The 26,447-nt window shown below is 47.6% G+C and overlaps 2 protein-coding genes across 4 annotated transcripts; both read right to left on the bottom strand.

The window, feature by feature from the left end:
* Nucleotides 1–243: 243 nt before the first annotated feature.
* Nucleotides 244–21,000, bottom strand: LOC307071397 (histone lysine acetyltransferase CREBBP-like). Its single transcript, XM_079730377.1, has 16 exons — nucleotides 20,914–21,000; nucleotides 19,258–19,500; nucleotides 18,464–18,731; nucleotides 15,689–15,802; nucleotides 14,530–14,790; nucleotides 13,795–13,897; nucleotides 13,295–13,432; nucleotides 12,785–12,902; nucleotides 12,446–12,617; nucleotides 12,049–12,111; nucleotides 11,800–11,921; nucleotides 11,144–11,266; nucleotides 7,041–7,469; nucleotides 5,788–5,805; nucleotides 4,105–4,242; nucleotides 244–3,591 (listed from the first exon to the last, which is right to left on the bottom strand). The coding sequence occupies exons 2-16, from the start codon at nucleotides 19,468–19,470 to the stop codon at nucleotides 1,447–1,449; spliced, it is 4,425 nt and encodes a 1,474-aa protein (XP_079586503.1). The 5' UTR covers nucleotides 19,471–19,500; nucleotides 20,914–21,000; the 3' UTR covers nucleotides 244–1,446.
* An 828-nt stretch (nucleotides 21,001–21,828) lies between these two features.
* Nucleotides 21,829–23,920, bottom strand: LOC307070751 (histone lysine acetyltransferase CREBBP-like). Of its 3 annotated transcripts, none has more exons than XM_079729371.1 (3): nucleotides 23,830–23,920; nucleotides 22,909–23,168; nucleotides 21,829–22,517 (listed from the first exon to the last, which is right to left on the bottom strand). In XM_079729371.1, the coding sequence occupies exons 2-3, from the start codon at nucleotides 22,984–22,986 to the stop codon at nucleotides 22,158–22,160; spliced, it is 438 nt and encodes a 145-aa protein (XP_079585497.1). In that variant the 5' UTR covers nucleotides 22,987–23,168; nucleotides 23,830–23,920; the 3' UTR covers nucleotides 21,829–22,157. The 3 variants fall into 3 exon arrangements, with proteins under 3 accessions (XP_079585497.1, XP_079585498.1, XP_079585499.1); XM_079729372.1 differs by having other exon boundaries at nucleotides 21,829–22,514; XM_079729373.1 differs by having other exon boundaries at nucleotides 21,829–23,168.
* Between the last annotated feature and the right edge of the window lie 2,527 nt (nucleotides 23,921–26,447).

Here is a 26,447-nt window from a genome sequence, read left to right as displayed (position 1 = left end):
TAATCAGAGTCAACTGAGGGGGTTCATGCGACACAGCTCTCCACCACAAACATTATAAGCCTTATTGTTTCTATTTGCCACTCAAACGTTATCTTCCTGCACCACTGATCATGCAGAAATGAAGATAAAGGTGTGCAACTCAAGCATTTGACCCCATCTGAACAAGAATGTGCTCTGGCCAGTATGATGTACCTACGGCTCAAACTCAAAGGTCCCCATAGTGGGCCGTTCAGTTAAAGCTGCTTACTTACAAGTTGTTTTTTTCTGTTGCACAGTTTATTTAACAATATGGTATACAAGTAAGAAATGAGTCTTTAACCAGTCTATACAGTGATTTCATTCTCTCTTCCTTATATTTATAGTATTTTGCTTAATAACTTGCATGATTTACAATAGGAGAAAAGCTTATCCCCCAATTCAAGTTTTTCGTGGGAGAGGAATAAGGGTTGATAACTTTCCGGTTGTCCGCGTTCATCTCCAAACCCGCTCACATCTTGGTGTGATAACTAATCGGGACACTGTCAGACAGCCATTCCATCTCAGCTTAGAGGGCTGGTCTTTTTTCGAGCTCTTTACAATTTACATTTTAGTGACAAAAAAAACAAAACAACGCACGTTCCCCCCCACGCCCCCACATTAAAGCAATCATGTTCACCCACACAATGAATGATCTGCTCCCCAAGCCGCCGACGTTGCGGACAACAATCAGTTTGTTTTCAGCTTGCGAAGTGGCATCACCGTGTCGGGGCTTGGAGTCTGCGTCAGTGTCATCATGTGCGCCTGCATACATGTCCTTGTGTAACAAAAAAAAATAAACTGACTTTGTCCATTTCCTATTTCAGTATTATGAGCGAGTGCTGCTCAGACACAACAAGAAAAGGGGGAATTCTTCCTTCCTGCACCACGCGTCGTCCGGCAGAGAGCTAGAGACACAAGGCTGCAATGACCAGGAATGAGTTTAAAGAGAACCTGGCCCATAACAAAAACAAATCATTTTACAGTTTCAAACACAAAAACGGTACTTTTTTTCCCAAAAGGTACAAAATAAAAATGTATGAATAACATTAATTGCAGTTTGCGCATTTTTTTTCTTAAAAAAAATACATGAGAAAGGCATGAAAGCATACCAAAACAAAACCAAAATAGAACAAATATCGAGCACATTTGGTCTCAACCAAAAATATATATATATATTCTTTGTGATTCAACTGATTTTAAGAACCCCATTTGCAAATCCCTCAACATTTTAAGAAATGTTGATATTGGTTTCTCATCATCTCTCTCCCCCCCCCCCCCCCCCCCAACGTATCCCGTGTACAACTGTTTCAACTTTTTACACGTCAGTACAAAAAGTGTTCTCAACTTTAGAAAGACGAACAGAGCCCTCTGACAGACGGAGAGTCCAGGGTGCAGGACGGGGAACAAATGGCACACAACTCGGTGCTGCTACAACCCCTCCACAAACTTCTCTAAAGTGTCCCCGGTCGCGTCTCCCCCCGACCCCAAGTCCCCGCCGAGCCCCCCCCTGGCGGGGGTGTTGAGCTGCGGCAGCATGGCGCTCTGCTCCGGGGCCCCCATGTGTCCCGGCTCCAGGGGCCCTCCGAGGCCCGGCCGGGGGGACCCTGCGTGTTGGGGGGAGGGCTGGGGCTGCTGCAGGGGGCTGGAATGTAGCGGTGGCTGTTGCGAGGCGGGACACGGGGACTGGGCGGACACCGGGGATCGAACCTGGTTACCGAGCGTGTTGGCCAGGGCGGGTGGCCCGGGCAGGTGGGCGCCGCCCTGGGGCTGCAGGTGTGACTGGGGGCTCATGGCGCCCGGCGAGCCCATCTGCTGCTTGAGGACGGCTTGTTGCTGCTGGGGGAGCTGCTGCTGCTGCTGCTGCTGCTGCTGCTGGAGCAGGCGCTGATGGAGCAAGTTCTGGGGGGAGTCCATCCCGATGCCGGCCTGGCCGATTTGAGCCATGGGAGGGAGCTGGCCCATGGCTCCTGTGGCTGCTCCTGAACCTGTCTGCATGGCCAGCTGCTGCTGGATGCGGAGCTGGGAGTAGGGGGCTGCCGTGCCCTGGGCTTGCGGTGGGAACTGGCCAGGGTGCCCTTGAGGCATCACTCCCTGCTGCTGCTGCTGCTGCTGCTGCTGCTGCTGCCTTAAAAGCTGCCGACGGTAGAGCTCCTGGATCTGCGCGTTGGAGTTGTGAGCTGGGTTTATCAGCTGTCCCTGGGGGCCCAATGCAGTCATGCCTGGGTTGGCGGGCTGCTGTGTTTGTTGCAGGGTCATTCCAGGCCTTTGCACAGCCACTCCCTGCATGGCCAGGGCCTGCAGGGCCGGTAAGCCTGGTGGCTGCTGCTGCCCCACTTGCTGTGGCGGCTGGGGCTGGTTGGCGTGGTACTTGGCCGTTCTCTGCTTGATGAAAGCTGCCATGAGCTGGGGGTTGGACTTGAGGATGTTGAGGACTTGCTGCTGCTGCTGTGGTGAGCTGGGAGACTTGAGCGTGCGGAGGAGGTCCTGGAGCGCGTTGGGGGCGATGTTGCCGGGTCTCTGCGGGGTTTGTGGCCGGACACCGGGCTGCTGAGGAACCAGCATCCTCTGGGCCTGCTGCCCTTGGGGCATCATGGCTCTCTGCATGGTCAGGGCCTGTTGTGGGGACTGACCGGGAGCCAGGCCTGGTTGCTGAGGCTGTGCCGCCTGCATTTGGCCCCCGCCTCCAGGCCACTGTCCTGGGGCTATGTTGGGTTGCATCACCTGCGGGGCCCGGGGCCCTGGTACCATCTGCATCGGCGCTTGCATGGGTCCGGCCGTACGCTGCGGCTGCTGCGGGCTGATGGGCAGGCCGTTCACGTTGACTCGGTAGTTCTGCTGGTTCTGCTGGGCCTGAGCCATCAGCTCAATGTGCCGGGCCATCTTAATGGCGGCCAGCGGCGGCTGCTGCTGCTGCTGCTGTAGGGGCTGGGGTTGAGGTGGGGCGGGCTGTGGGAGAGGGGACTGCTGCTGGTACAGAGGTGAGGCCTGGGGGCCAGGCTTACCCTGAGACACCGGAGCTGGAGGCTGGCCATTTCGCGGAGTGTTGGGGAAGGAAGGGGACATGACAGCCGCTGCACTGGGGGTCTGGGGCTGGTTGGACAGCGGTTGCTGGGGCGTCTGAGGGGTGCTAGGCTGGGGGAGGGGGTTGGGAGTGCTGGGGGTGCTGGAGGCTGGTGGGGACGGAAGAGCCATGACCCGGCCCTGCATGGTGGCCATCCTCCTCCTCATCATCTGCGCCTGCTGCAGCCGGTGCTGCAGCTGCTGCTGCCGCAACTTGTGCTTGATGTTGAGGCAGAAGGGGACGGGACACTTGTTCTCCTGGCAGTGTTTGGCGTGGTAGCAGCACAGGGCGATCAGCTGCTTGCACACGGGGCAGCCGCCGTTGGTCTTCTTCTTGCAGACCTTGGTGTGCTGCATCACCCTCTTCATCTTCTTGCAGGACGGCAGGGAGCAGTTGGCGTTGCGACACTGGCAGGCGTGGACCAGCGACTGGATGCAGCGCTGGATGCTCAGACGCCTGCTCTCCTGGGGGCTCTTGGCGGCCACATCATCACTATTAGCCATCTTAAGCTCCTCCATGATGTAGCAATGAACACACAGAAAGAAACCATAAGTTAGTGTTGGGAAAAGGGGGTGACTTTCTATTTGTATATTGTAAATATTGCATATTTTGCCATGTTAACAGTTTGAGACCATGTTCTTCCTGGTATTGCCCACAGCACAGATATATATATTTATAAATACATCAGATTGTATTTTAGCAATTAATGAAATATGTGAATGACAGTGGGCTTGTAATGCTTTGCATGAGTGGTAGATATGGAGGTAAGGACCTTTGTGTGGGTTAAGTAAAGCAAAAGAAACCAATCCCAACCCCAATCGACAGGAAGCAATCCAAACCCAGAGCAAACAAAAGCCAAACAAACGGTCTCCATCAGGGAGAGCCAGAATCAGGTGAAGCTACCAGCTGTTCTGCTGGGGGAGGAGCCGTCGGGGCCTGCTGCAACCGCCTGGCTGCTCTCTGCTTGACGAAAGCTGCAATGAGATGGGGGTTTGACCTCAGGATGTTGAGGACTTGCAACTTACCTTAGGCATGACCCTGCCCTGCATGATTGCCATCCTCCTTCTCCTCATCATCGTGGCCCGCTGCTGCTTCAACTTGGGATCCCTGTTGGCCATCTCATGCTCCTCCATGATGTAGCAATGAACACGCAGGTCAACGCCCTGATGGCCGAGAGGGAGTGAGGCGGAAAGAAACCATGAATTAGTGTGGGGAAAAAGGGGTGACTTTCTATTTTGCAATCTATGAGCCAGGGATGCCAAGTGGTGCTCAATGCAGAACAAAAGGGGCGGAGCTTGACCCTCCACCTCTCTGGACATAGTCCAGCTGATTGGGTTGTAGGTTATAGCCAATCAACCTAGTTATGGTGAGAGTAATGGTATGCAGGTTATGGTTAGGGTTTAGGTGATAAAGTATCAGTGAATCCACTGTTTCTGATGGAATCGAACACTATGGTTGACCACCATGGTCTCAATACCGAGAATGCAAAGAACGGACTTGTGGTCTTGGGGAGAACGTACTTGCTCTTCATACTTGGAAGAAGGAACTTGCAAGATCACGCAGAACGATGTTGACAGTTTGAGAAGGTGGTCTTGCTGGTATTGCGCACAGCACAGAGTCATAGTTGTAGTCATTACTCCTAGACACAACTATGCTTCTGTCTTTCTTCAACAGTTTGTTTTTTTGCTCCCATAACCCATAACATAAGACCGAGACAAACAAAAACCCACACACATACACTGGTTTAATAGTAGATGCCGTTTATGTGTTATTCTATGCAACCTGCACAGCCAAACAGTTTGATGATTTATTTCCTGGGAATAGAAATGTCAAGCGTGAAAATGATGTGCAATCAGGGGCTGAGATGTAAACATTACCAATCCGGAATATGAATAATTAATACAATTGCAAGCAACGATAACGGGGTCCTTCTATTTGGCGAGCATGGTGGCCATGGCCTAATGAATTCATCATAGTAAACATTGTTTGATTTAGATAGGTATGATACAATTGCATTTGTATGCCTTATAACTGGTTTACCGGAAGTAAACATATCAAAGTATTCATCAACAATGTTTCTAAAGTATACAGTGTCAAAATACACGTCAAAACGGACTTTTGAGGAATGATGTGTGTACCTCTTTAAGGTCCGGCCTGCGTTGGAGAGTGGCCTCGGTTGGCATAGGCAAACTTCCAACCAATGCATCCAATTATTATATTTTGAATATTTTGAAATATTAAAAAACAGATACACAAACGCACGGGTTTAATAGTAGATGCCGTTTATCTGTGATGTTCTGCCACCTGCTGGTAAAGTGGTGCATTAAGCTTAAGAGCAATTACTGTAGCTGACACTGTGACGTCATGGAATGAGATATCGAAAGCAAAGTTACAGGTTTCCGGTACCTTCTGAAGCTATGCTAGGTTGATAGAATAATGTTCGATAATTAACATAGTATATGTTATGAAACATCGTTGCCAGACTTAAGATCAGACAAGTCTATAGATCATGTGGCCCGCCGCATTTTGACCTCAGCTGTTTCTGAAAACATTATTGAAGTTTTTCCGAAAATATCTGAGCGCTGACGCAGAAACTAAGCAAAAGAAAAACCTGCTGCTCATACGACGCTACCACACACACACCCACACACACACACACACACACACACACGCGCGCGCCTGTTATACTAGTATACGTGTCGTCTTACCCTCTTTCGGCAGCGATCCTCCAAATCAACGGTGGGTCGAGATCAGCTTCACACAGATTAAACTCCACACATCCGCATACAGTTTCGTTTTAGGATGGGCTGGACCTGAGCCGGAGGTGGAGCTGGACTAGTTCGTCCCTCTCCACCGAACAGCCTCCCACAGATGATGCGCCCAATGGTCGCCAATTATTCGAAATAAGGGTGAGATGCTGTTGGGTAGAGGAGAATTTTTCTAAATGTTAAATATGAGCGCTTCTCTTTCAGATGCACTTACTTTCTCTCTGACTCTCTTTACCTACTCACTTTTTTTTTAATATAATCTGTTTTTAGAGATTCTTCTGTAAAACCTTTTGTGTAAGTGACTTGATTTTCTCACTGAGTCTGTGCTCTGTCTCTGCATCAAACAAGGCTCTCTGGGACATGAGGTAGGAGGTCTGGCCCTTAGCTTCTTTTTTTTATTGCACACAGTTTATTTAAAGTTCAGTGTGCAACTTTTCAACTGGCTTTTATCTTTAAATGACCTGTACATATCTGTAGTCCATGCTGACCGATAGTAAATTCAAAGATGAGGACAAAGATGATAAATTCAAAGATGATTGATAACTAGTAAGTTATCAATACATATACATACTGTACATTTGTATTTACAATTGATATATTAAACAAATAAAATATGTTGAAGCGGACGGACGCCTCTTTGTTTAAGATAATCATACATTGGGCCTCCCTCCCACTCACGCCACCCAGCCGATCGCGCTGCGCTAGTTGGTGTCCAACAGTCGCAGTAACAGTTATACTGTTACTGAAGTTTTAAATTCTGATAGTCATGGGGAGGGAGTCATTCTGAAGCCTTCAGACTTTACCAATATGGTTACAACCTAGTGAAACCACAGTAATAGAGGGAGACCATCCGGCTTAGAGACAAAGACAAAAAAGTATCCGATTTTATTTTAGAAATGAATGGATAACAGAAGAAATATGTGAATGACAGCGGGCGTGTAATGCGTTGCATGAGTGGTAGATATGGAGGGAAAGAACTGTGTGATGGTTAAGTAAAGCAACAGAAACCGATCCCAACCCAAATCCACGGGAACCAATCCCAACCCAGGGCAAACCAACGCCAAACAAACGGTCTCCATGAGGGAGACGTGCAATGAGCGTCGGGGAAAGAAGGGGACATGAGCGCCGCTGCACTGGGGGTCTGGGGCTGGTTGGAGAGCGGTTGCTGGGGCGTCTGAGGGGTGTTAGGCTGCGGGAGGGTGATGGGAGTTCGGCATGACCCGGCCCTGCATGGCGGCCATCCTCCACCTCATCATCCCCGCCCGGTGTAGCCGGTGCTTCCGAAACTTGTGCTTGATGTTGAGGCAGAAGGGGACGGGACACTTGTTCTCCTGGCAGTGCTTGGCGTGGAAGCAGCACAGGGCGATCAGCTGCTTGCACAAGGGGCAGCCGGTGTTGTTCTTGCGCTTGCAGCTCTTGTTGTGCTTCATCACCCTCTTCATCTTCTGGCAGGACGGCAGGGAGCAGTTGGCGTTGCGACACTGGCAGGCGTGGACCAGCGACTGGATGCAGCGCTGGATGTTCAGACGCCGGAGATCCTGGGGGCTCTTGGAGGCCACATCATCACTATTGGCCATTTTATGCTCCTCCATGATGTGGCAATGAACACGCAGGTCAATGTTCTGTCGGCAGAGAGGGAGAGAGGCCGAAAGAAACCATGAGTTAGTGTGGGGAAAAAGGGGTGATTTTCTATTTTGCAATCTATGAGCCAGGGATGCCAAGTGGTGCTCAATGCAGAACAAAAGGGGCGGAGCTTGACCGTCCACCTCTCTGGACCTAGTCCAGCTGATTGGGTTGTAGGTTATAGCCAATCAACCTAGTTATGGTGAGAGTAATGGTATGCAGGTTATGGTTAGGGTTTAGGTGATAGAGTATCAGTGAATCCACTGTTTCTGATGGAATCGAACACTATGGTTGACCACCATGGTCTCAATATCGAGAATGCAAAGAACGGACTTGTGGTCTTGGGGAGAACGTACTTGCTCTTCATACTTGGAAGAAGGAACTTGCAAGATCACGCAGAACGATGTTGACCGTTTGAGAAGGTGTTCTTGCTGGTATTGCGCACAGCACAGAGTCATGGTTGTAGTCATTACTCCTAGACACAACTATGCTTCTGTCTTTCTTCAACAGTTTGTTTTTTTGCTCCCATAACCCATTACATAAGACAGAGACAAACAAAAACACATACACTGGTTTAATAGTAGATGCCGTTTATGTGATATTCTATGCAACCTGCACAGCCAAACTGTTTGAGGATCTATTTCCTGGGAATAGAAATGTCAAGCGTGAAAATTATGTGCAATCAGGGGCTGAGATGTAAACATTACCAATCCGGAATATGAATAATTAATACAGTTGCAAGCAACGATAACCGGGTCCTTCTATTTGGCGAGCATGGTGGCCATGGCCTAATGAATTCATCATAGTAAACATTGTTTGATTTAGATAGGTATGATACAATTGCATTTGTATGCCTTATAACTGGTTTACCGGAAGTAAACATATCAAAGTATTCATCAACAATGTTTCTAAAGTATACAGTGTCAAAATACACGTCAAAACGGACTTTTGAGAAATGATGTGTGTACCCCTTTAAGGCCCGGCCTGCGTTGGAGAGTGGCCTCGGTTGGCATAGGCAAACTTCCAACCAATGCATCCAATTATTATATTTTGTATATTTTGAAATATTAAAAAACAGATACACAAACGCACGGGTTTAATAGTAGATGCCGTTTATCTGTGATGTTCTGCCACCTGCTGGTAAAGTGGTGCATTAAGCTTAAGAGCAATTACTGTAGCTGACACTGTGACGTCATGGAATGAGATATCGAAAGCAAAGGTACAGGTTTCCGGTACCTTCTGAAGCTATGCTAGGTTGATAGAATAATGTTCGATAATTAACATAGTATATGTTATGAAACGTCGTTGCCAGACTTAAGATCAGACAAGTCTATAGATCATGTGGCCCGCCGCATTTTGACCTTAGTTGTTTCTGAGAACATTATTGAAGTTTTTCCGAAAATATCTGAGCGCTGACGCAGAAACTAAGCAAAAGAAAACCTGCTGCTCATATGACGCTAACACACACACACACACACACGCACGCACGCACGCGCGCGCGCCTGTTATACTATTATACGTGTCGTCTTACCCTCTTTCGGCAGCGATCCTACAAATCAACGGTGGGTCGAGATCAGCTTCACACAGATTAAACTCCACACATCCACATACAGTTTCGTTTTAGGATGGGCTGGACCTGAGCCGGGAGGTGGAGCTGGACTAGTTCGTCCCTCTCCACCGAACAGCCTCCCACAGATGATGCGCCCAATGGTCGCCAATTATTCGAAATAAGTGTAAGATGCTGTTGGGTAGAGGAGAATTTTTCTAAATGTTAAGTATGAGCGCTTCTCTTTCAGATGCACTTACTTTCTCTCTGACTCTCTTAACCTACTCACTTTTTTTTTATATAATCTGTTTTTAGAGATTCTTCTGTAAAACCTTTTGTGTAAGTGACTTGATTTTCTCACTGAGTCTGTGCTCTGTCTCTGCATCAAACAAGGCTCTCTGGGACATGTGGTAGGAGGTCTGGCCCTTAGATTCTTTTTTTATTGCACACAGTTCATTTAAAGTTCAGTGTGCAACTTTTCAACCGGCTTTTATCTTCAAATGACCTGTACACATCTGTAGTCCATGCTGATCGATAGTAAATTCAATGTTATCAATACATATACATACTATACATTTGTATATATAATTGATATATTCAACAAATAAAATATGTTGAAGCGGACGGACGCCTCTTTGTTTAAAATAATCATACATTGGGCCTCCCTCCCACTCACGCCACCCAGCCGATCATGCTGCGCTAGTTGGTGTCCAACAGTCGCAGTAACAGTTACACTGTTACTGAAGTTTTAAATTCTGATAGTCATGGGGAGGGAGTCATTCTGAAGCCTTCAGACTTTACCAATATGGTTACAACCTAGTGAAACCACAGTAATAGAGGGAGACCATCCGGCTTAGAGACAAAGACAAAAAAGTATCCGATTTTGTTTTAGAAATGAATGGATAACAGAAGAAATATGTGAATGACAGCGGGCGCGTAATGCGTTGCATGAGTGGTAGATATGGAGGGAAAGAACTGTGTGATGGTTAAGTAAAGCAACAGAAACCGATCCCAACCCAAATCCACGGGAACCAATCCCAACCCAGGGCAAACCAACGCTAAACAAAGAGGGCCACCATCATGCCCTGGGCCTGGGACATCCGGGACGGGGACATGGCCATCTAAACGGCAGCACAGGAGGGCTGAGGTTAAGGACCCAGCAGGAGATTGTGATCTCCTTCTGCACCAGTCGTGCCAAAGCTGACGAGTCATGTGCCCGCAGTGACGATTTACATCCTACTGAGTACCCCCCAGCATCACGGACAGCTCACGAAAAATGTCTGCTCACTGAATTCGGCTGCATAAAGAATAAGAGCACACGCAAATACACACATACATATAGACGACTTTTAGACCAAACGTCTGTTTTCATGGCAATGTTTATCAACGGCCAAGAGCATGCCGTGTAGACCTTTCAGTGCGTGACTTTCCGTCCTGGATAAGAGGAAGGGGAGTGTATACTTTTTTTTTTCGTACTGATGCGTCAGTCAGCCACAGGACTGTGTGGGAAGGTAAATCTCAGATTCCTTCAGAGTCCCCCCTAGATCAATCCATGTACCCCACTTTGACAACCACTGCTGTATACCAAGAGCCGGTTTGGCTCCATTATAGACTATGGCCTTTTTTACATTATACTAAACTGGCCTAGCTCAACTCCGTTTGACTGGTCGTCCGTTTGCCCAGAGCGGCTGGGATATGGATCTCCATTCCAAAAGGGTTAGCAGCAGACTTTTTATATTACGTTTTATATTTATCTAAACATGTTTAGTTTCCTCATGTTGTTCTTGTTTGCATAAGGGATGCAAGAAAACCTCCAAAAACTGTGGTCCAGACCTAATGCTCTGAAGGCACTTTTATGGTGATCAAAAAATGTTCACGTAGTTTTCACCATCTGACATATCGAAAGTCAAATTTAATATGTTCTTTAAACAGTGGGGCTTTTTCTGTCACCTGCCCTTTACGATTTACTGCTAGCAGGACACACTTCTAAACTGAGATTTTAATGTTTCAGACATTTGGAAATATAGGGTTTAATCGCATTTAAGTGAGGCTCCTTAATAGGCAGGGTACTTTTTTATTTGCCTTTTGTGTAGAAATATTGACCACAGATGGCTCTATAGAGATTACCGTTGCCCAATGGCTCCTCGGCTGGGATGAACTGTTGACACACTGTGACACGTACCAGTCATCCATCTTTAGTGATCGGGAGGGTCGTTTGGAAAGTAAATATCTGCTAAATATCCAATTTCTCTTTAACAAAAACAAAAACAAAAAAAATGTAAAAAACGCATGAACTGCTATTGAAATGTGTGAAACTCTAAATACAAAAAACAACAGCCTTATGCTGATTTAAATTTCACTTTCAGTTTTCTTGCTGGGTGTTCCTGGTTCATTGAACGCGCAGGGAAGTCCTCCCACCCGGACCTGCCAGTAAGCCAACTAACCTTTTTCAGTTTCAACCACGAAGAAACCCTGGGAGACTATCATAAAAATTAGGGCACCTGCTTATCTTAGACTACTTGACCAACATTGGTTGAAAATAAGAAGCATGTTTTTTGTTATGATAAGCACATGCCCTCATTTTTTATGATAGTCTCCCGAGGTGAGCAAAGAGCCCGGTGACTAATTTGTCAACTAGCAGACTATTGGGCTCAGCCCTACTTGTAATAACCAGCACTTTGAGTGAATACACTCGAGTACCTCCCATTCGATTGAGCCTGCCGTCTGCTGTGCGTCTGTATGATAAACCAGCCTTGACAACCGGTGTCGGTGTGGCTACTGACCGCTGGCACGGAGCTCATGGTGATCTGCTGTGGGTGGTTCATCAGGGACGCGGCCCGCTGTGCCATGGGGGCCTGGGACATCGGGACGTTGGGAAGAGCCATAGTGTTGAACTGGTTGATCCCTGCAAAGAACAGTCAACCAGTCAATCAGTCTCATGAGAGCACATTATTCTTTGGCAGCAGTCACACACAAACAAACCAGATTGTACGGTCACAACGTGTGTTTACACAATAGGACAAGTGGCGCACCTTGGGGGACCTGCATGCGGTTCAGGATCTGATTTGGCACGTTGGGAAGAGGCACGGGACCGTCTGGAGGTAATGAAGGACAGCAGGAGACATAATCAGAGGACCACAAGGACATTGTTTAACAGTCGTTGCTGCAAAGACCTTTCAGCCAGTCAAACTAAGCTGCGCGATGCGCTACAGTTGGATTTGTATGAACAGATATGAGTCGTAGAGTTAAACATTGAGCTCAAATCCCACACAAACAATAGATCTTTATCACTGTCACTTATCACTGTCACTCACAGAAAATGCTTCATTTTAGTTCTGGGGAGAGCCATTCCCTTAATGACTAACTTCTCCAGCTAACCTGCAAAATCAAAAGCACCCTCCCTGGTGGAGGTAGGGAAGGTCTACTTACTCTGTGGCCTGGGGCCCATGGCACTGGGCAGGGGGAGGCCAGGCGGCTGGCCCCCCTGTGCAGTCAGGGGGGCCTGATTAATGATCTGCTTCTGCAGCCGCGAGCGTCTCTTCTCCTCCAGTTCCTTCTGGATTTTATAGATCTTCTCAGCCAGGAAGTGGTAATACTCGTACTACGGTGAGAGGAGGGAAATAAACCAGAATATATCAAATCAACTTTAGGAGTGTCTTTTGCTTTTCTTATCACTGCTTCACTGCAGATTCTACAAGAGTCCGATGCCTTCCCAGAAGTGAAGCGGCCAAGGTTTGTCCTTGTGGCAGCCTGTTTCCAGAGACTCACCCTGCTGTTCGCCGACTCATACATGTCCCCTTCCACCTTCTTGGCGTAGGCCACCAGGTTCTCCATTCGCCTGTCCTTCAGGGCTGCCGGGTCCGGAGTGGGGAATATGGCTTGTACTCTGCAGCCCGGGGAACACGAGAGAAGAGAGAGAGAGAGAGAGATAAGACAAAAGAGAGAGACAAGACAAGAGAGAGACAAAACGAGAGAGAGAGAGACAGAGACAGAGGTGGAGACGGAGAGGGAGAGATAGAGGGAGATGAGATTCAGCAGTGTTACTTACAACAATACAAATGCACATATCCCAGGCCAACAACTTCCTCAGCAAATGACAAAGCCTGCAGTTGATCCAACTTCCCCACAAGAACTCTCTTACCGACAAGCATTCTTTGAACGCAATAAGAGATGATTTACAACCAGATATTGATAGCTGTTCCACTGTTCATGGGTGGTGCATGCAGTAGCCATGCATTGAAAGCATATCGAACATCTACTGCAGGTGTGTGTACGTACAGCTTGTGGACCAGGTGATTGCGGAGGTCTTGCGTCACGTGTTCATGCCACGTTTTCCTGGTACTGGTGGCGGAGAGGGGAGCTGCCGTGGGTAGGTTTCCCTTAGAGGCCACAGAAGAGCCGTCCGAGAGAAGCTGACTGGAGAGCCAAAGGCGGGTCGGTGGGAGAATCATAGGGAAAAACAGTGCATGTCAGTGCAGTTCACTTCTAAAGCCCGTAATCCGTTAGATTCTTTAAGGGCTTGTCTGGCCCACATTATACAACACCCTGCAACCCTACAGCCAGAAACAAGTCCACAAGTCCAAGGGAAGAAACCTTGAAGAGGGAGCCCTCCTTCTTGGGATAGTTAGGAGTGCACTAAGGGTCAGATGTCTTTAAACTAATTTGATCATCCACTGTTGCATACGAAGAAGCTCTATAAATATATCCATCCCAGCAAAGTATTATGCAGAATGAATGAGGTTTCGGAAATTACAAAGACCCAATGATACAGGACTGACTTGTTAGTGTTGAACGTGTTGGGGAGGGAGGGGTCAGCGTGGAGGTTGCTCGGGTTGGACGTGGGCCCGCCAATCCCTGTGCCTCCGGGGGCCATCTGGTTTCCTTTAATGACAGAGACATAGCATCGCATCATTTGAGATCCTTTGGATAAGGAGAAGAATCCTAGTTATTGTCATTGCACATGTACTACACAACAAAATGAGATCTCTGCATTTGACCCATCGGCAGCCTATATTACTGCTGATGCCTTGGTCGAGTGCCCAAGCTGGAGTATAACCCAACATGTACATCTCAATGGTCTTTATGGTGCAGCCTCTTTGACTGCTGGTGCCTTGGTTGTGTGCCTTGGTTGATACACAGGTGTATAAACCCAACATGCATGTCTCTATGGTCTTTATGGTGTGCAAGGAAACTGGAGCATCCGGAGAAAACCCACGTGGACACGGGGAGAACATACACACAGACACACACACACACACACCAACACACACACAAGGTCCCCCCGGCCTGGGTTCAGACCCAGGGCCTTCAGGCTGTGAGGCAGCACTGTGCCCCGGGCCATGACATCAATGTTTAACATTGTGAGATGTTAAATGGGTTTCCCTTTCACACCCTAAATATATAACGCAATAAACCAGGCGAAACAGGGAATAATAGTAGTTTGAGATCATTTAAGGGACTGTGGTATTATGAGTATTATGGGAATTGTTGGTGAAGTGGTAAACAAACTTTACCAATTGCATTGATGGGTCTCAACTGCTGCGGCAGTGTTTGCTGGGTTTGTGCGTTGGTCGCTCCTGACGTCTGCCCGGCCCCTTGAGCCTGGGTTTGCCCTGGTGTCTGGCTGCTGTAGGGCAGCCCCAAGGCCGCATAGGCCCTCTGCATGGAGCTGGGGTCTATGGGGGTTGAGGTGTTGATGGAAGGGGTGCTGGTCTGGCCAGCACCCACTGACGACATGGGATTGGGAAGACCTGTGTTGGGAGAGCTCAGCATGGCTGTGGAGGGAAAAGGAGTGGTTCAATACATTACTTTTGCATTGGAATCCAAATTGGGTAATTTGTATTGGCTGGAGAGAACAAGTATATTTTGCACCGAATCCAACTTGATCAAAGCATCTGGATTGCATTCTTCAAGTATTGATCATGTCTAATACATAGACGCTTAGAGACAAGCTACACACCCCTAGTATAATACCGTTGGTTTGAGACGCCAGAGCCTTAATCCAGTGCTTTGAACGGCAGAGAACTGAATAAATGCATAAATCCCTTTGGGGGACGTACCATTTACATATTTCCCTGGGTTCAGTTCTTGGAGAGAGCAATGGAGGAAACAGAGCGAAGAAATCTCAGAGTGGTTATTTGTTTTGGGGAAAGCACAAGCTGTGGCGTTGTTCTCACCCCCGTGCGAACAAACTAACGACCATAGAGGCTGGAGCACAGTGCCGAGTGCTGAAGGACACGTCGCAGAACATCAAGAGGAAGACAAACAAGGCCACAGGGCAAAAGTGAAGAGCAAGGCGGGTTGCACCCAACTCATTTTACAGAATAAACTGCAAATTGGTTTTGAGGGGGCAGCAGTCGAGAGAAAACAAAGACGTTTATACGTTGGGCCAGAGCCAATTAATCCACGATGTAAGCGAACTTGAGACAAAAATAAAGACCATGAACAAGCATTTCAGTTCAGTACAGAGGAGGGCAGACGGCCAAAGATATGGTTCATGTGGAGCGTTTTTAAATTGGTACTAAAGTTGGGAGGACAGAAAGTTTGTGTTAAACATATGAATAATATAACATGACTTGTACGACTTCATCAGTATTTTTCTTCCATTATAAAGACAGACTTGTTTGATTTATTTGCTGTTGCAGACATGGGCCCAGGAGGCGGTGTACTCACGCTGCTGGGTGCGTTTGTCACTGGCGTTCTTCAGCGGCAGACACACAGGACAGTCGTGCCGTGTGCAGTTCTTCCAGTGAGAGATGATCTGTCTGGACGACGCACAGTGAGCCACTAGAGAGCGAGGCAGAGACAGAGAGACAGAGAGACAGAGTGACAGAGAGAGAGAGAGAGAGAGAGAGAGAGAGAGAGAAAGAGGAGTCAGAGAGCCAGTGAGCAAGCAAAAGGGAGGCAAAAGTTCAGATCTGCAGGTTGCCAGCATTCATCAAGGTCTCACTCACTTTTTCCTCACATTTTTTGATGTATGCCTGGAGTGACCGGCACTTGTTTATGCACAGAACACACCATCCAAACTCTTGCATGCTCCTCAGTAATACTCTAGGCAAAACAATAAGAACTAGATCTGCAGCAAAAGAATCAACTTGAGGCCACGGTCGGATGAACGTTTCCCACACGAGAAAAGGAATGTCCATGGTGTGAGATACAATCGCTTGTTCTGCTTTGGAGCTGTGGCTTGCTCAACAGTCTAGTAGCTAATCTGATGAACGATAGCAGCCTGGACATATGAGAGCCAGGGCCTGGAGCACATTGCCTCGCTGCCCAGCGAGCTGCTGCTGCATCAGCAGAAGGACAACGATTATGATGGCTTCAAGCTTTGTGGACAATGCGCAAATACATACAATTACACTGTTTACGCTTTCACAAAATGGAAACACTTTTGGCAGCTCCTCAAATTAAACTGACCTACGGGCCCTTTGCCTGTTTGGCTTCACTGAGCAATCACCTCATATTTAGACGACTCGGCCAAACTTAACAATAGCATCAATGAAGAAAAGCTCCCTCAGGTGAATTGTTAACCGACTACCAATGTCCTTGTGAGAGCCGTAAAGGCATCAACAATTCAACCATGAGCTGTGTCTCTTTGGTAATTTGGGTAAAATTTTGATGATGAGGGCCAGGTTTACAGGAAATGAGCTGGCCCATTTGTTAGCATGAACACGGCCACATGAATTTAAACCTCGGTCTCCAATAGTTTGGCTCGCAACCATGTGGAGGGTGCCAGAGCAAAGCAGCAGATGACGCCAAATGTAAATGAGACTAGCTTCAGGGGAGTTGTTTAGCGCAATACTGGTAGTGACCAAGAAGGGTTAGGCGATGTAAAATCTCAACATTGCTAGCTTAAAACCTTGTGTGTGCAGGTTGGGACAATTAAATGGATGGAAATAGAATGGAATGAATACAATTATAAAAATGGGATTTTAAAGAGTTTGGACATCCCCAATGTCTGGACTGTCTTGAAAATTTCACACATTATTAGCTCCATGGATTGAGCCAGAATAAGGGCTGTCTCCAACTTAAGAATTGCGTTAGTTGACTAAAAGCATTCCATCCCGACTATTATTCAACTAGTCATCATCTAGTTTTCATGATCATGCTCTGATTCAGAGTTTTCTCAGAGAGGAGGGGCTACTCCTAGACAGTTGTCAGTGTGATTGAATCAATGTATTGCTCACAGCTCTGCAATGAAATAAGATTTGCCAATTTTAAATAGTAAAATATTTTCAATGTATCGCTCGATAACAAAATATATAAACAACTCTCGTTTTCAGATATTTTTGTGTGGAAATGTTATGCATGTATTCCAAAAATAATGTCTTCATCTACGACATCATCGAGTAGCCAAGTATCAAGTTTTGAGTTTATGATTTTTAATAGAAAAAGCGTCCTGTTTGTTCTAGCCTACACTCAAAACATGCATGTTCAGAGAAAGCAGTCCCCTATGTAGATATAAAGTATTCTTATGTATATATTAAACCATACTTCTCTCAAGTATGTTCCGCTAGGTGTTTTTCACCCATTGCAACTATACAAAATGTTGGTCTTAAATGTTAACCATTTAGATTCTACATCTGCTTCAAGTTATTATTTGAGATCAAATAACTGACAAGGAACTATAAATCAAGGCCTTCTTGTTTTGAAGGCGCCTCACAAAAACCAAAGATTTGATAGTTTCCAATGAACAAATACAGAAGTTCTATTTTAATGTTTGTTATACAGTCCATGTGCGCATCACACACACTGCTGATTTTTACTGCTTTTTAGGTTGACTGCCAGAGGGATACACAGAGATATCAATTTTGTAATCATTGGAGAATTCTCGAAAGTTGACTCATCAGGTTTAATTGCATTTCAGTTGTTGTTCAGTTGTACCCTGCTGTTCAGGGCTGGGTACTTTGTAAATGGCCTATCCTGTAGAAATATTCACAGAACGAAGACTTTAGAAAAGTGCTGCTGCCTGACTCCATGGCTGTTATAAAAAACTAGACACACTAGGACTCACTACAGGGATTGTGTCTTTAGTTCCCCGCGTCAGATCGTGGTCATTTGCAGCCTGAATCAGTGTTAAATATGATAGCCAGTAGGGTGGGTGAGGCCGCAGGGTGGGTGAGGCAGTAGGGTGGGGGAGGCACCAGGGTGGGTGAGGCGGCACGGTGGGTGAGGCCGCAGGGTGGGTGAGGCTGCAGTGTGGCGAGACGCAGCAGGATGGGTGAGGCAGTAGGGTGGGTGAGGCAGTAGGGTGGGTGAGGCAGTAGGGCGGGTGAGGCCGCAGGGTGGGTGAGGCCGAAGGGTGGGTGAGGCAGTAGGGTGGGTGAGGCAGTAGGGTGGGTGAGGCAGAAGGGCGGGTGAGGCTGCAGGGTGGGTGAGGCCGAAGGGTGGGTGAGGGTGCAGTGTGGGTGAACGTTCGGAACAACTGTGTGATGTGGAGACACTCACCCTGGCAGGACTTGCCGGCCTGGCAGTGGGTCATGTGGTTCAGCACGTTCTTCATGGTGCGACAGTGCGGGAGGGCACAGGCCCTCACCTCCCCGTTGGCCTGCTCTCGACGCTGGCACTTGTGTGCGTGGAGCAGTAGGACCAGCTGCTGCTGGATCAGCTTGCGCTTCTCCGGGTCAGCTGTGGGGACGGCCGCGGGCGCCGGCACGCCACTTGTACCGCCTCCCAGGGCCAACATGGCCGCCTGCTGCTGGGGTTGTTGCTGGAGCTGCGGAAGGAGAGGGGGACAGAAGGAACATGATGAGCCCGATACATTTATGTACCTCGGTGTCCAGATCACTGATGATCTGACGTGGTCTACCCACCTGGACACCATGGTAAAGAAAGCCAGACAGAGACTTTTCCATCTCAGGAGGCTGAAGAAATTCAGAGCATCAAAACCAGACCTGCAGAGCTTCTACACCTGCACCATTGAGAGCATGCTGACTGGGAACATCACCGCTTGGTATGGGAACACCACCATGCAGGACCATAAGGCTCTGCAGAGAGTTGTGCATTCAGCTTAGCGTATCATAGTGGGGGAAATCCCTAATCTAGGAGACATTTATATCAAGCGGTGCAAGGGCAGGACCACCAGAATACTGAAAGACCCCAGCCGGAATTACACTTCAAGTTAAGCAAAAGAAACCAATCCCAACCCAAATCAACAGGAAGCAATCCCAACCCAGGGCAAACCAATGCCAAACAAACTGGCTCCATCAGGGAGAGGCTGATCCACAATCAAGGGAATTTACCAGCTGTTCTGCAGGGGGGGGGGCCGTCTCGGCCTGCTGCAATGGCTGGTACTTGGCTTTTCTCTGCTTGATGAACGCTAAGGATGTTGAGGACTTGCAACTTGCCCTAGGCATGACCCTGCCCTGCATGATTGCCATCCTCCTTCTCCTCATCATCGTGGCCCGCTGCTGCTTCAACTTGGGATCCCTGTTGGCCATCTCATGCTCCTCCATGATGTAGCAATGAACACGCAGGTCAACGTCCTGACGGCAGAGAGGGAGAGAGGCCGAAAGAAACCATGAGTTAGTGTGGGGAAAAAGGAGGAGCAAAAGGGGCGGAGCTTGACCCTCCACCTCTCTGGACCTAGTCCAGCTGATTGGGTTTTAGGTCAAAGCCAATCAACCTAGTTACAGTGAGGGTTATGGTAAGGTTTACAGGTTATGGTTAGGTTTAGGTGATAGAGTATCAGTGAATCCACTGTTTCTGATGGAATTCGAACACCATGGTTGACCACCATGGTCTCAATACCGAGAATGCAAAGAACGGATTTGTGGTCTTGGGGAGAACGTACTTGCTCTTCATACTTGGAAGAAGGAACTTGCAAGATCACGCAGAACGATGTTGACTGTTTGAGAAGGTGTTCTTGCTGGTATTGCACACAGCACAGAGTCATAGCTGTAGTCATTACTCCTAGACACAACTATGCTTCTGTCTTTCTTCAACAGTTTGTTTTTTTGCTCCCATAACCCATAACATAAGACAGAGACAAACAAAAACACACACACATACACTGGTTTAATAGTAGATGCCGTTTATGTGTTATTCTATGCAACCTGCACAGCCAAACAGTTTGAGGATCTATTTCCTGGGAATAGAAATGTCAAGCGTGAAAATGATGTGCAATCAGGGGCTGAGATGTAAACATTACCAATCCGGAATATGAATAATTAATATAGTTGCAAGCAACGATAACCGGGTCCTTCTATTTGGCGAGCATGGTGGCAATGGCCTAATGAATTAATCATAGTAAACATTGTTTGATTTAGATAGGTATGATACAATTGCATAAGTATGCCTTATAACTGGTTTACCGGAAGTAAACATATCAAAGTATTCATCAACAATGTTTCTAAAGTATACAGTGTCAAAATACACGTCAAAACGGACTTTTGATAAATGATGTGTGTACCCCTTTAAGGTCCGGCCTGCGTTGGAGAGTGGCCTCGGTTGGCATAGGCAAACTTCCAACCAATGCATCCAATTATTATATTTTGAATATTTTGAAATATTAAAAAACAGATACACAAACGCACGGGTTTAATAGTAGATGCCGTTTATCTGTGATGTTCTGCCACCTGCTGGTAAAGTGGTGCATTAAGCTTAAGAGCAATTACTGTAGCTGACACTGTGACGTCATGGAATGAGATATCGAAAGCAAAGTTACAGGTTTCCGGTACCTTCTGAAGCTATGCTAGGTTGATAGAATGTTCGATAATTAACATAGTATATGTTATGAAACATCGTTGCCAGACTTAAGATCAGACAAGTCTAAAATATCTGAGCGCTGACGCAGAAACTAAGCAAAAGAAAAACCTGCTGCTCATACGACGCTACCACACACACACACACACACACACGCGCGCGCGCCTGTTATACTATTATACGTGTCGTCTTACCCTCTTTCGGCAGCGATCCTCCAAATAAACGGTGGGTCGAGATCAGCTTCACACAGATTAAACTCCACACATCCGCATACAGTTTCGTTTTAGGATGGGCTGGACCTGAGCCGGAGGTGGAGCTGGACTAGTTCGTCCCTCTCCACCGAACAGCCTCCCACAGATGATGCGCCCAATGGTCGCCAATTAATCGAAATAAGGGTGAGATGCTGTTGGGTAGAGGAGAATTTTTCTAAATGTTAAATATGAGCGCTTCTCTTTCAGATGCACTTACTTTCTCTCTGACTCTCTTTACCTACTCACTTTTTTTTTAATATAATCTGTTTTTAGAGATTCTTCTGTAAAACCTTTTGTGTAAGTGACTTGATTTTCTCACTGAGTCTGTGCTCTGTCTCTGCATCAAACAAGGCTCTCTGGGACATGAGGTAGGAGGTCTGGCCCTTAGCTTCTTTTTTTTATTGCACACAGTTTATTTAAAGTTCAGTGTGCAACTTTTCAACTGGCTTTTATCTTTAAATGACCTGTACATATCTGTAGTCCATGCTGACCGATAGTAAATTCAAAGATGAGGACAAAGATGATAAATTCAAAGATGATTGATAACTAGTAAGTTATCAATACATATACATACTGTACATTTGTATTTACAATTGATATATTAAACAAATAAAATATGTTGAAGCGGACGGACGCCTCTTTGTTTAAGATAATCATACATTGGGCCTCCCTTCCACTCACGCCACCCAGCCGATCGCGCTGCGCTAGTTGGTGTCCAACAGTCGCAGTAACAGTTACACTGTTACTGAAGTTTTAAATTCTGATAGTCATGGGGAGGGAGTCATTCTGAAGCCTTCAGACTTCACCAATATGGTTACAACCTAGTGAAACCACAGTAATAGAGGGAGACCATCCGGCTTAGAGACAAAGACAAAAAAGTATCCGATTTTATTTTAGAAATGAATGGATAACAGAAGAAATATGTGAATGACAGCGGGCGTGTAATGCGTTGCATGAGTGGTAGATATGGAGGGAAAGAACTGTGTGATGGTTAAGTAAAGCAACAGAAACCGATCCCAACCCAAATCCACGGGAACCAATCCCAACCCAGGGCAAACCAACGGCAAACAAACGGTCTCCATGAGGGAGACGTGCAATGAGCGTCGGGGAAAGAAGGGGACATGAGCGCCGCTGCACTGGGGGTCTGGGGCTGGTTGGAGAGCGGTTGCTGGGGCGTCTGAGGGGTGTTAGGCTGCGGGAGGGTGATGGGAGTTCGGCACAAGTTGCTGCAGCTGCTGCTGCCGCAACTTGTGCTTGATGTTGAGGCAGAAGGGGACGGGACACTTGTTCTCCTGGCAGTGCTTGGCGTGGTAGCAGCACAGGGCGATCAGCTGCTTGCACACGGGGCAGCCGGCGTTGGTCTTCTTCTTGCAGACCTTGGTGTGCTGCACCACCCTCTTCATCTTCTGGCAGGACGGCAGGGAGCAGTTGGCGTTGCGACACTGGCAGGCGTGGACCAGCGACTGGATGCAGCGCTGGATACTCAGACGCTGGAGATCCTGGGGGCTCTTGGTGGCCACATCATCACTATTAGCCATCTTAAGCTCCTCCATGATGTAGCAATGAACACACAGAAAGAAACCATAAGTTAGTGTTGGGAAAAGGGGGTGACTTTCTATTTGTATATTGTAAATATTGCATATTTTGCCATGTTAACAGTTTGAGACCATGTTCTTCCTGGTATTGCCCACAGCACAGATATATATATATATAAATACATCAGATTGTATTTTAGCAATTAATGAAATATGTGAATGACAGTGGGCTTGTAATGCTTTGCATGAGTGGTAGATATGGAGGTAAGGACCTTTGTGTGGGTTAAGTAAAGCAAAAGAAACCAATCCCAACCCCAATCGACAGGAAGCAATCCAAACCCAGAGCAAACAAAAGCCAAACAAACGGTCTCCATCAGGGAGAGCCAGAATCAGGTGAAGCTACCAGCTGTTCTGCTGGGGGAGGAGCCGTCGGGGCCTGCTGCAACCGCCTGGCTGCTCTCTGCTTGACGAAAGCTGCCATGAGATGGGGGTTTGACCTCAGGATGTTGAGGACTTGCAACTTGCCTTAGGCATGACCCTGCCCTGCATGATTGCCATCCTCCTTCTCCTCATCATCGTGGCCCGCTGCTGCTTCAACTTGGGATCCCTGTTGGCCATCTCAAACTCCTCCATGATGTAGCAATGAACATGCAGGTCAACGCCCTGACGGCCGAGAGGGAGAGAGGCCAAAAGAAACCATGAGTTAGTGTGGGGAAAAAGGGGTGACTTTCTATTTTGCAATCTATGAGCCAGGGATGCCAAGTGGTGCTCAATGCAGAACAAAAGGGGCGGAGCTTGACCCTCCACCTCTCTGGACCTAGTCCAGCTGATTGGGTTGAGGTTATGTGTGTGTGTTATAACACACACACACACACACACACACACACACACACACAATAGTAGATGCCGTTTATGTGTGATGTTGTGCCATCTGCTGGTAAGATGGTGCATTACGCTTAAGAGTAATTACTGTAACTGACACTGTGACTTCATGGAATGAGATATCGAAACCAAACTGTTGTTTTTTGGGAGGGGCCCTCTATGTGAATGGAAAGTTACAGGTTTCTGCTACCTTCTGAAGCTTTGATAGGTTGATAGAATAATGTTCGATGATTTACATATATGTTATCAAACATCGTTGCCAGATTTCAGATCAGACAAGTCTATAGATCATGTGGCCCACATTTTGACTTTAGTTGATTCTGAGAACATTATTTAAGTTTTTCCGAAAATATCTGAACCCTGACGCGGAAACTAACCAAAAAAAACACACGCGCACAAACACACACACGTTATACTATTATACTTGTCCGGGAAGCCTTACCCTCTTACGGCAGCGATCCTCCAAATCAACGGTGGTCCAGATCAGCTCAACACAGATTGAACTCCAAAAATCCGCACACACTTTCGTTATAGGATGGGCTGCAAACGTGTTTTAGGTGCCACCTATTGTCAACTAAAAGGAATTACCCGATTATATTAGACATTAATATAAAACTATTTACAAACTCTTCCCCACAACCCAAAGCGGATCCTAAACAGGAGGACCCATTTATAAAAATGTATTCTGGATTAAATCTAGGTTCAGCTCCAGCCGCAGGCATGGCCTCCGGTGAGAGTCATATGTACCTGCCGTTAAGGCGGCTGCAAGCAGGTACGTGTGTGGCCTGAAGAGTCTGCAGAGGCACTCAAGGACTGTTTCAACACCACATATTGGAATATGTTTAAGCAGGCTGCCACCCACAATCACTCCACTGACCTCCAGGAATACAGTGACACTGTCACTGCCTTCATCACCAAGTGCACTGAGGATGTAACAGAACTGAAGACCATCACCGTGCGGGCCAATCAGAAGCCGTGGCTGACAGGGGAGGTGTACAGGCTCCCGAAGGCTCGGAACGCTGCCTTCACGGCAGGAGATGTGGAGGGCCTGAGAACAGCTAGGGCCAACCTGTCCCGCGGCATCAGAGAGGCAAAGAGACAGTACTCCAAGAAGATTTCCCACCGCTTCAGCAACAGCGGAGACACACGGAGCCTGTGGCGGGGGCTACAGATCATCACAGACTACAATCCCCCACCGCGGACCTGCGATAGCACCATCTCTCTGCTGAACGAGCTGAACACCTTCCTCGCTCGATTCGAGGCACAGAACACCACACCTGCACAAGAGTCCCCTCCCCCTCCTGATGACCTGGTGTTGACGCTGTCCCCAGACAGTGTGAGGAGATCATTCTGCAGGATCAATGGTCATAAAGCCACTGGACCTTATAACATCCCTGGTCGTGTGTTGAGGGACTGTGCGGGGGAACTCACAGATGTCTTTACAGACATTTTTAACATCGCGCTGAGGCAGGCTGTGGTCCCCACGTGCTTCAAAGCCATCACCATCATCCTGGTCCCGAAGAAATCGACTCCTACCGTCCGGTTGCACTCACTCCCATCTTAATGAAGTGGTGAACGGCTGGTCATGCAACACATTGTCATGCAAGACAAAGCAGGTACAAAAATACACACTCCCTGATTGGCCTGATTGCGAGCAGGTGCCCGCAATCAGACCCAAACAACCTAGCAGATCCGGTGTGCTCCCAACATGTCCATACTCCACCTGCAGGCCAGACGCCGCACGCCCCCCCAAATAGATATAGCTAGGGTGTATTTGAAATTGAAGGTTTTTGATACAGGTTTTACAGACCTCTGATATGTTTAAATTGGTGGATACAATTCTAGACCTGAACTACGAGAGTAACGTGAAACGTTTTGTTTTTTTGTGAAGGGGAAGTATCAATAAATGGTGACAAGTCTCTCCTCCCCCCCCTCCCTGGACCCCTTCCAGTTTGCATATCGGTCAAAACGCTCGACCAATGATGCCATCTCCACTGCCTTCCACGCAGCTCTCACACACCTGGACACCAAAGACCCCTACGTCAGAATGCTGTTCATCGATTTTAGCTCAGCATTCAACACCATCATCCCCCAACAACTTATTCACAAACTGGACCGGCTGGGGCTGAACACCTCACTGTGCAACTGGCTGTTAGACTTCCTGACTGGAAGACCACAGGCTGTTAGGGTCGGCAGAAACACATCCAGCACAATCACAGTGAATACGGGCCCCCCGCCCCCCCAAGGATGTGTACTCAGGAAGCGGAGGAGAGCTAAAGCCCCGGGCCCCCATCATGCGCACTTTTCATAGAGGCACTGTCGAGAGCATCCTAACCAGCTGCATCCCGGTGTGGTACGGCGCCTTGCACCTCATCCTGCCGCAGGTCCCTCCAGCGCATCGTGAGAGCGGCCGAGGAGATCATTGGTGCCACTCTCCCCTCCCTTGAGGACATATGAAGCACCCGCCTCACCCGCAAAGCCCTCTGCATTGCAGGTGATCCCACCCACCTGCCACAATGCCTCTTCAACCTGCTGCCCTCAGGGAGGAGGCTGCGGATTCTCCAGGCCAGGACCACCAGACTGAAAAACAGCTTCATGCACCAGGCTGTCAGAATGCTCAAACTCCCTCCCCACTCTGCCCCCCCCCCCCACCGTTCCCCTTCTGCCTCCTTCTCACTGAAAGCCATGGACTCTGCCCCCCCCCCCCCCCAGATCAACACTGAAATCTGTAATTTGCAACTTTCCTTTTTTGCACTATGCACCAATACCAGTCTCGTGTCTGTCCTTGTGTATGTACTATGTATATTTTTAAACATTTATTTATTTGATGTATTTTGCACCATTGGGGTTGGAGAGTATTGTTATTTCGATCCTCAGTATGTCCTGTACATATTGCTGAATAGACATAAAAAATGACTGAAGTTTTAGGTTTTCTAGGACCCTGGTTTTTCGTGACAGACATGATTGGCGAAGGAATCTCGTGAGAAACCAAATAATTCATGAACGTATTTTGCAACGCCACCCTACGACCAATAAACTTGGCCTTGCAGGCGCACATGG

The sequence above is a fragment of the Pollachius pollachius genome, assembly GCF_949987615.1.
Source record: "Pollachius pollachius genome assembly, chromosome: 2".
NCBI lineage: Eukaryota > Metazoa > Chordata > Actinopteri > Gadiformes > Gadidae > Pollachius > Pollachius pollachius.
This window is presented reverse-complemented; position numbering and strand designations above follow the sequence as displayed.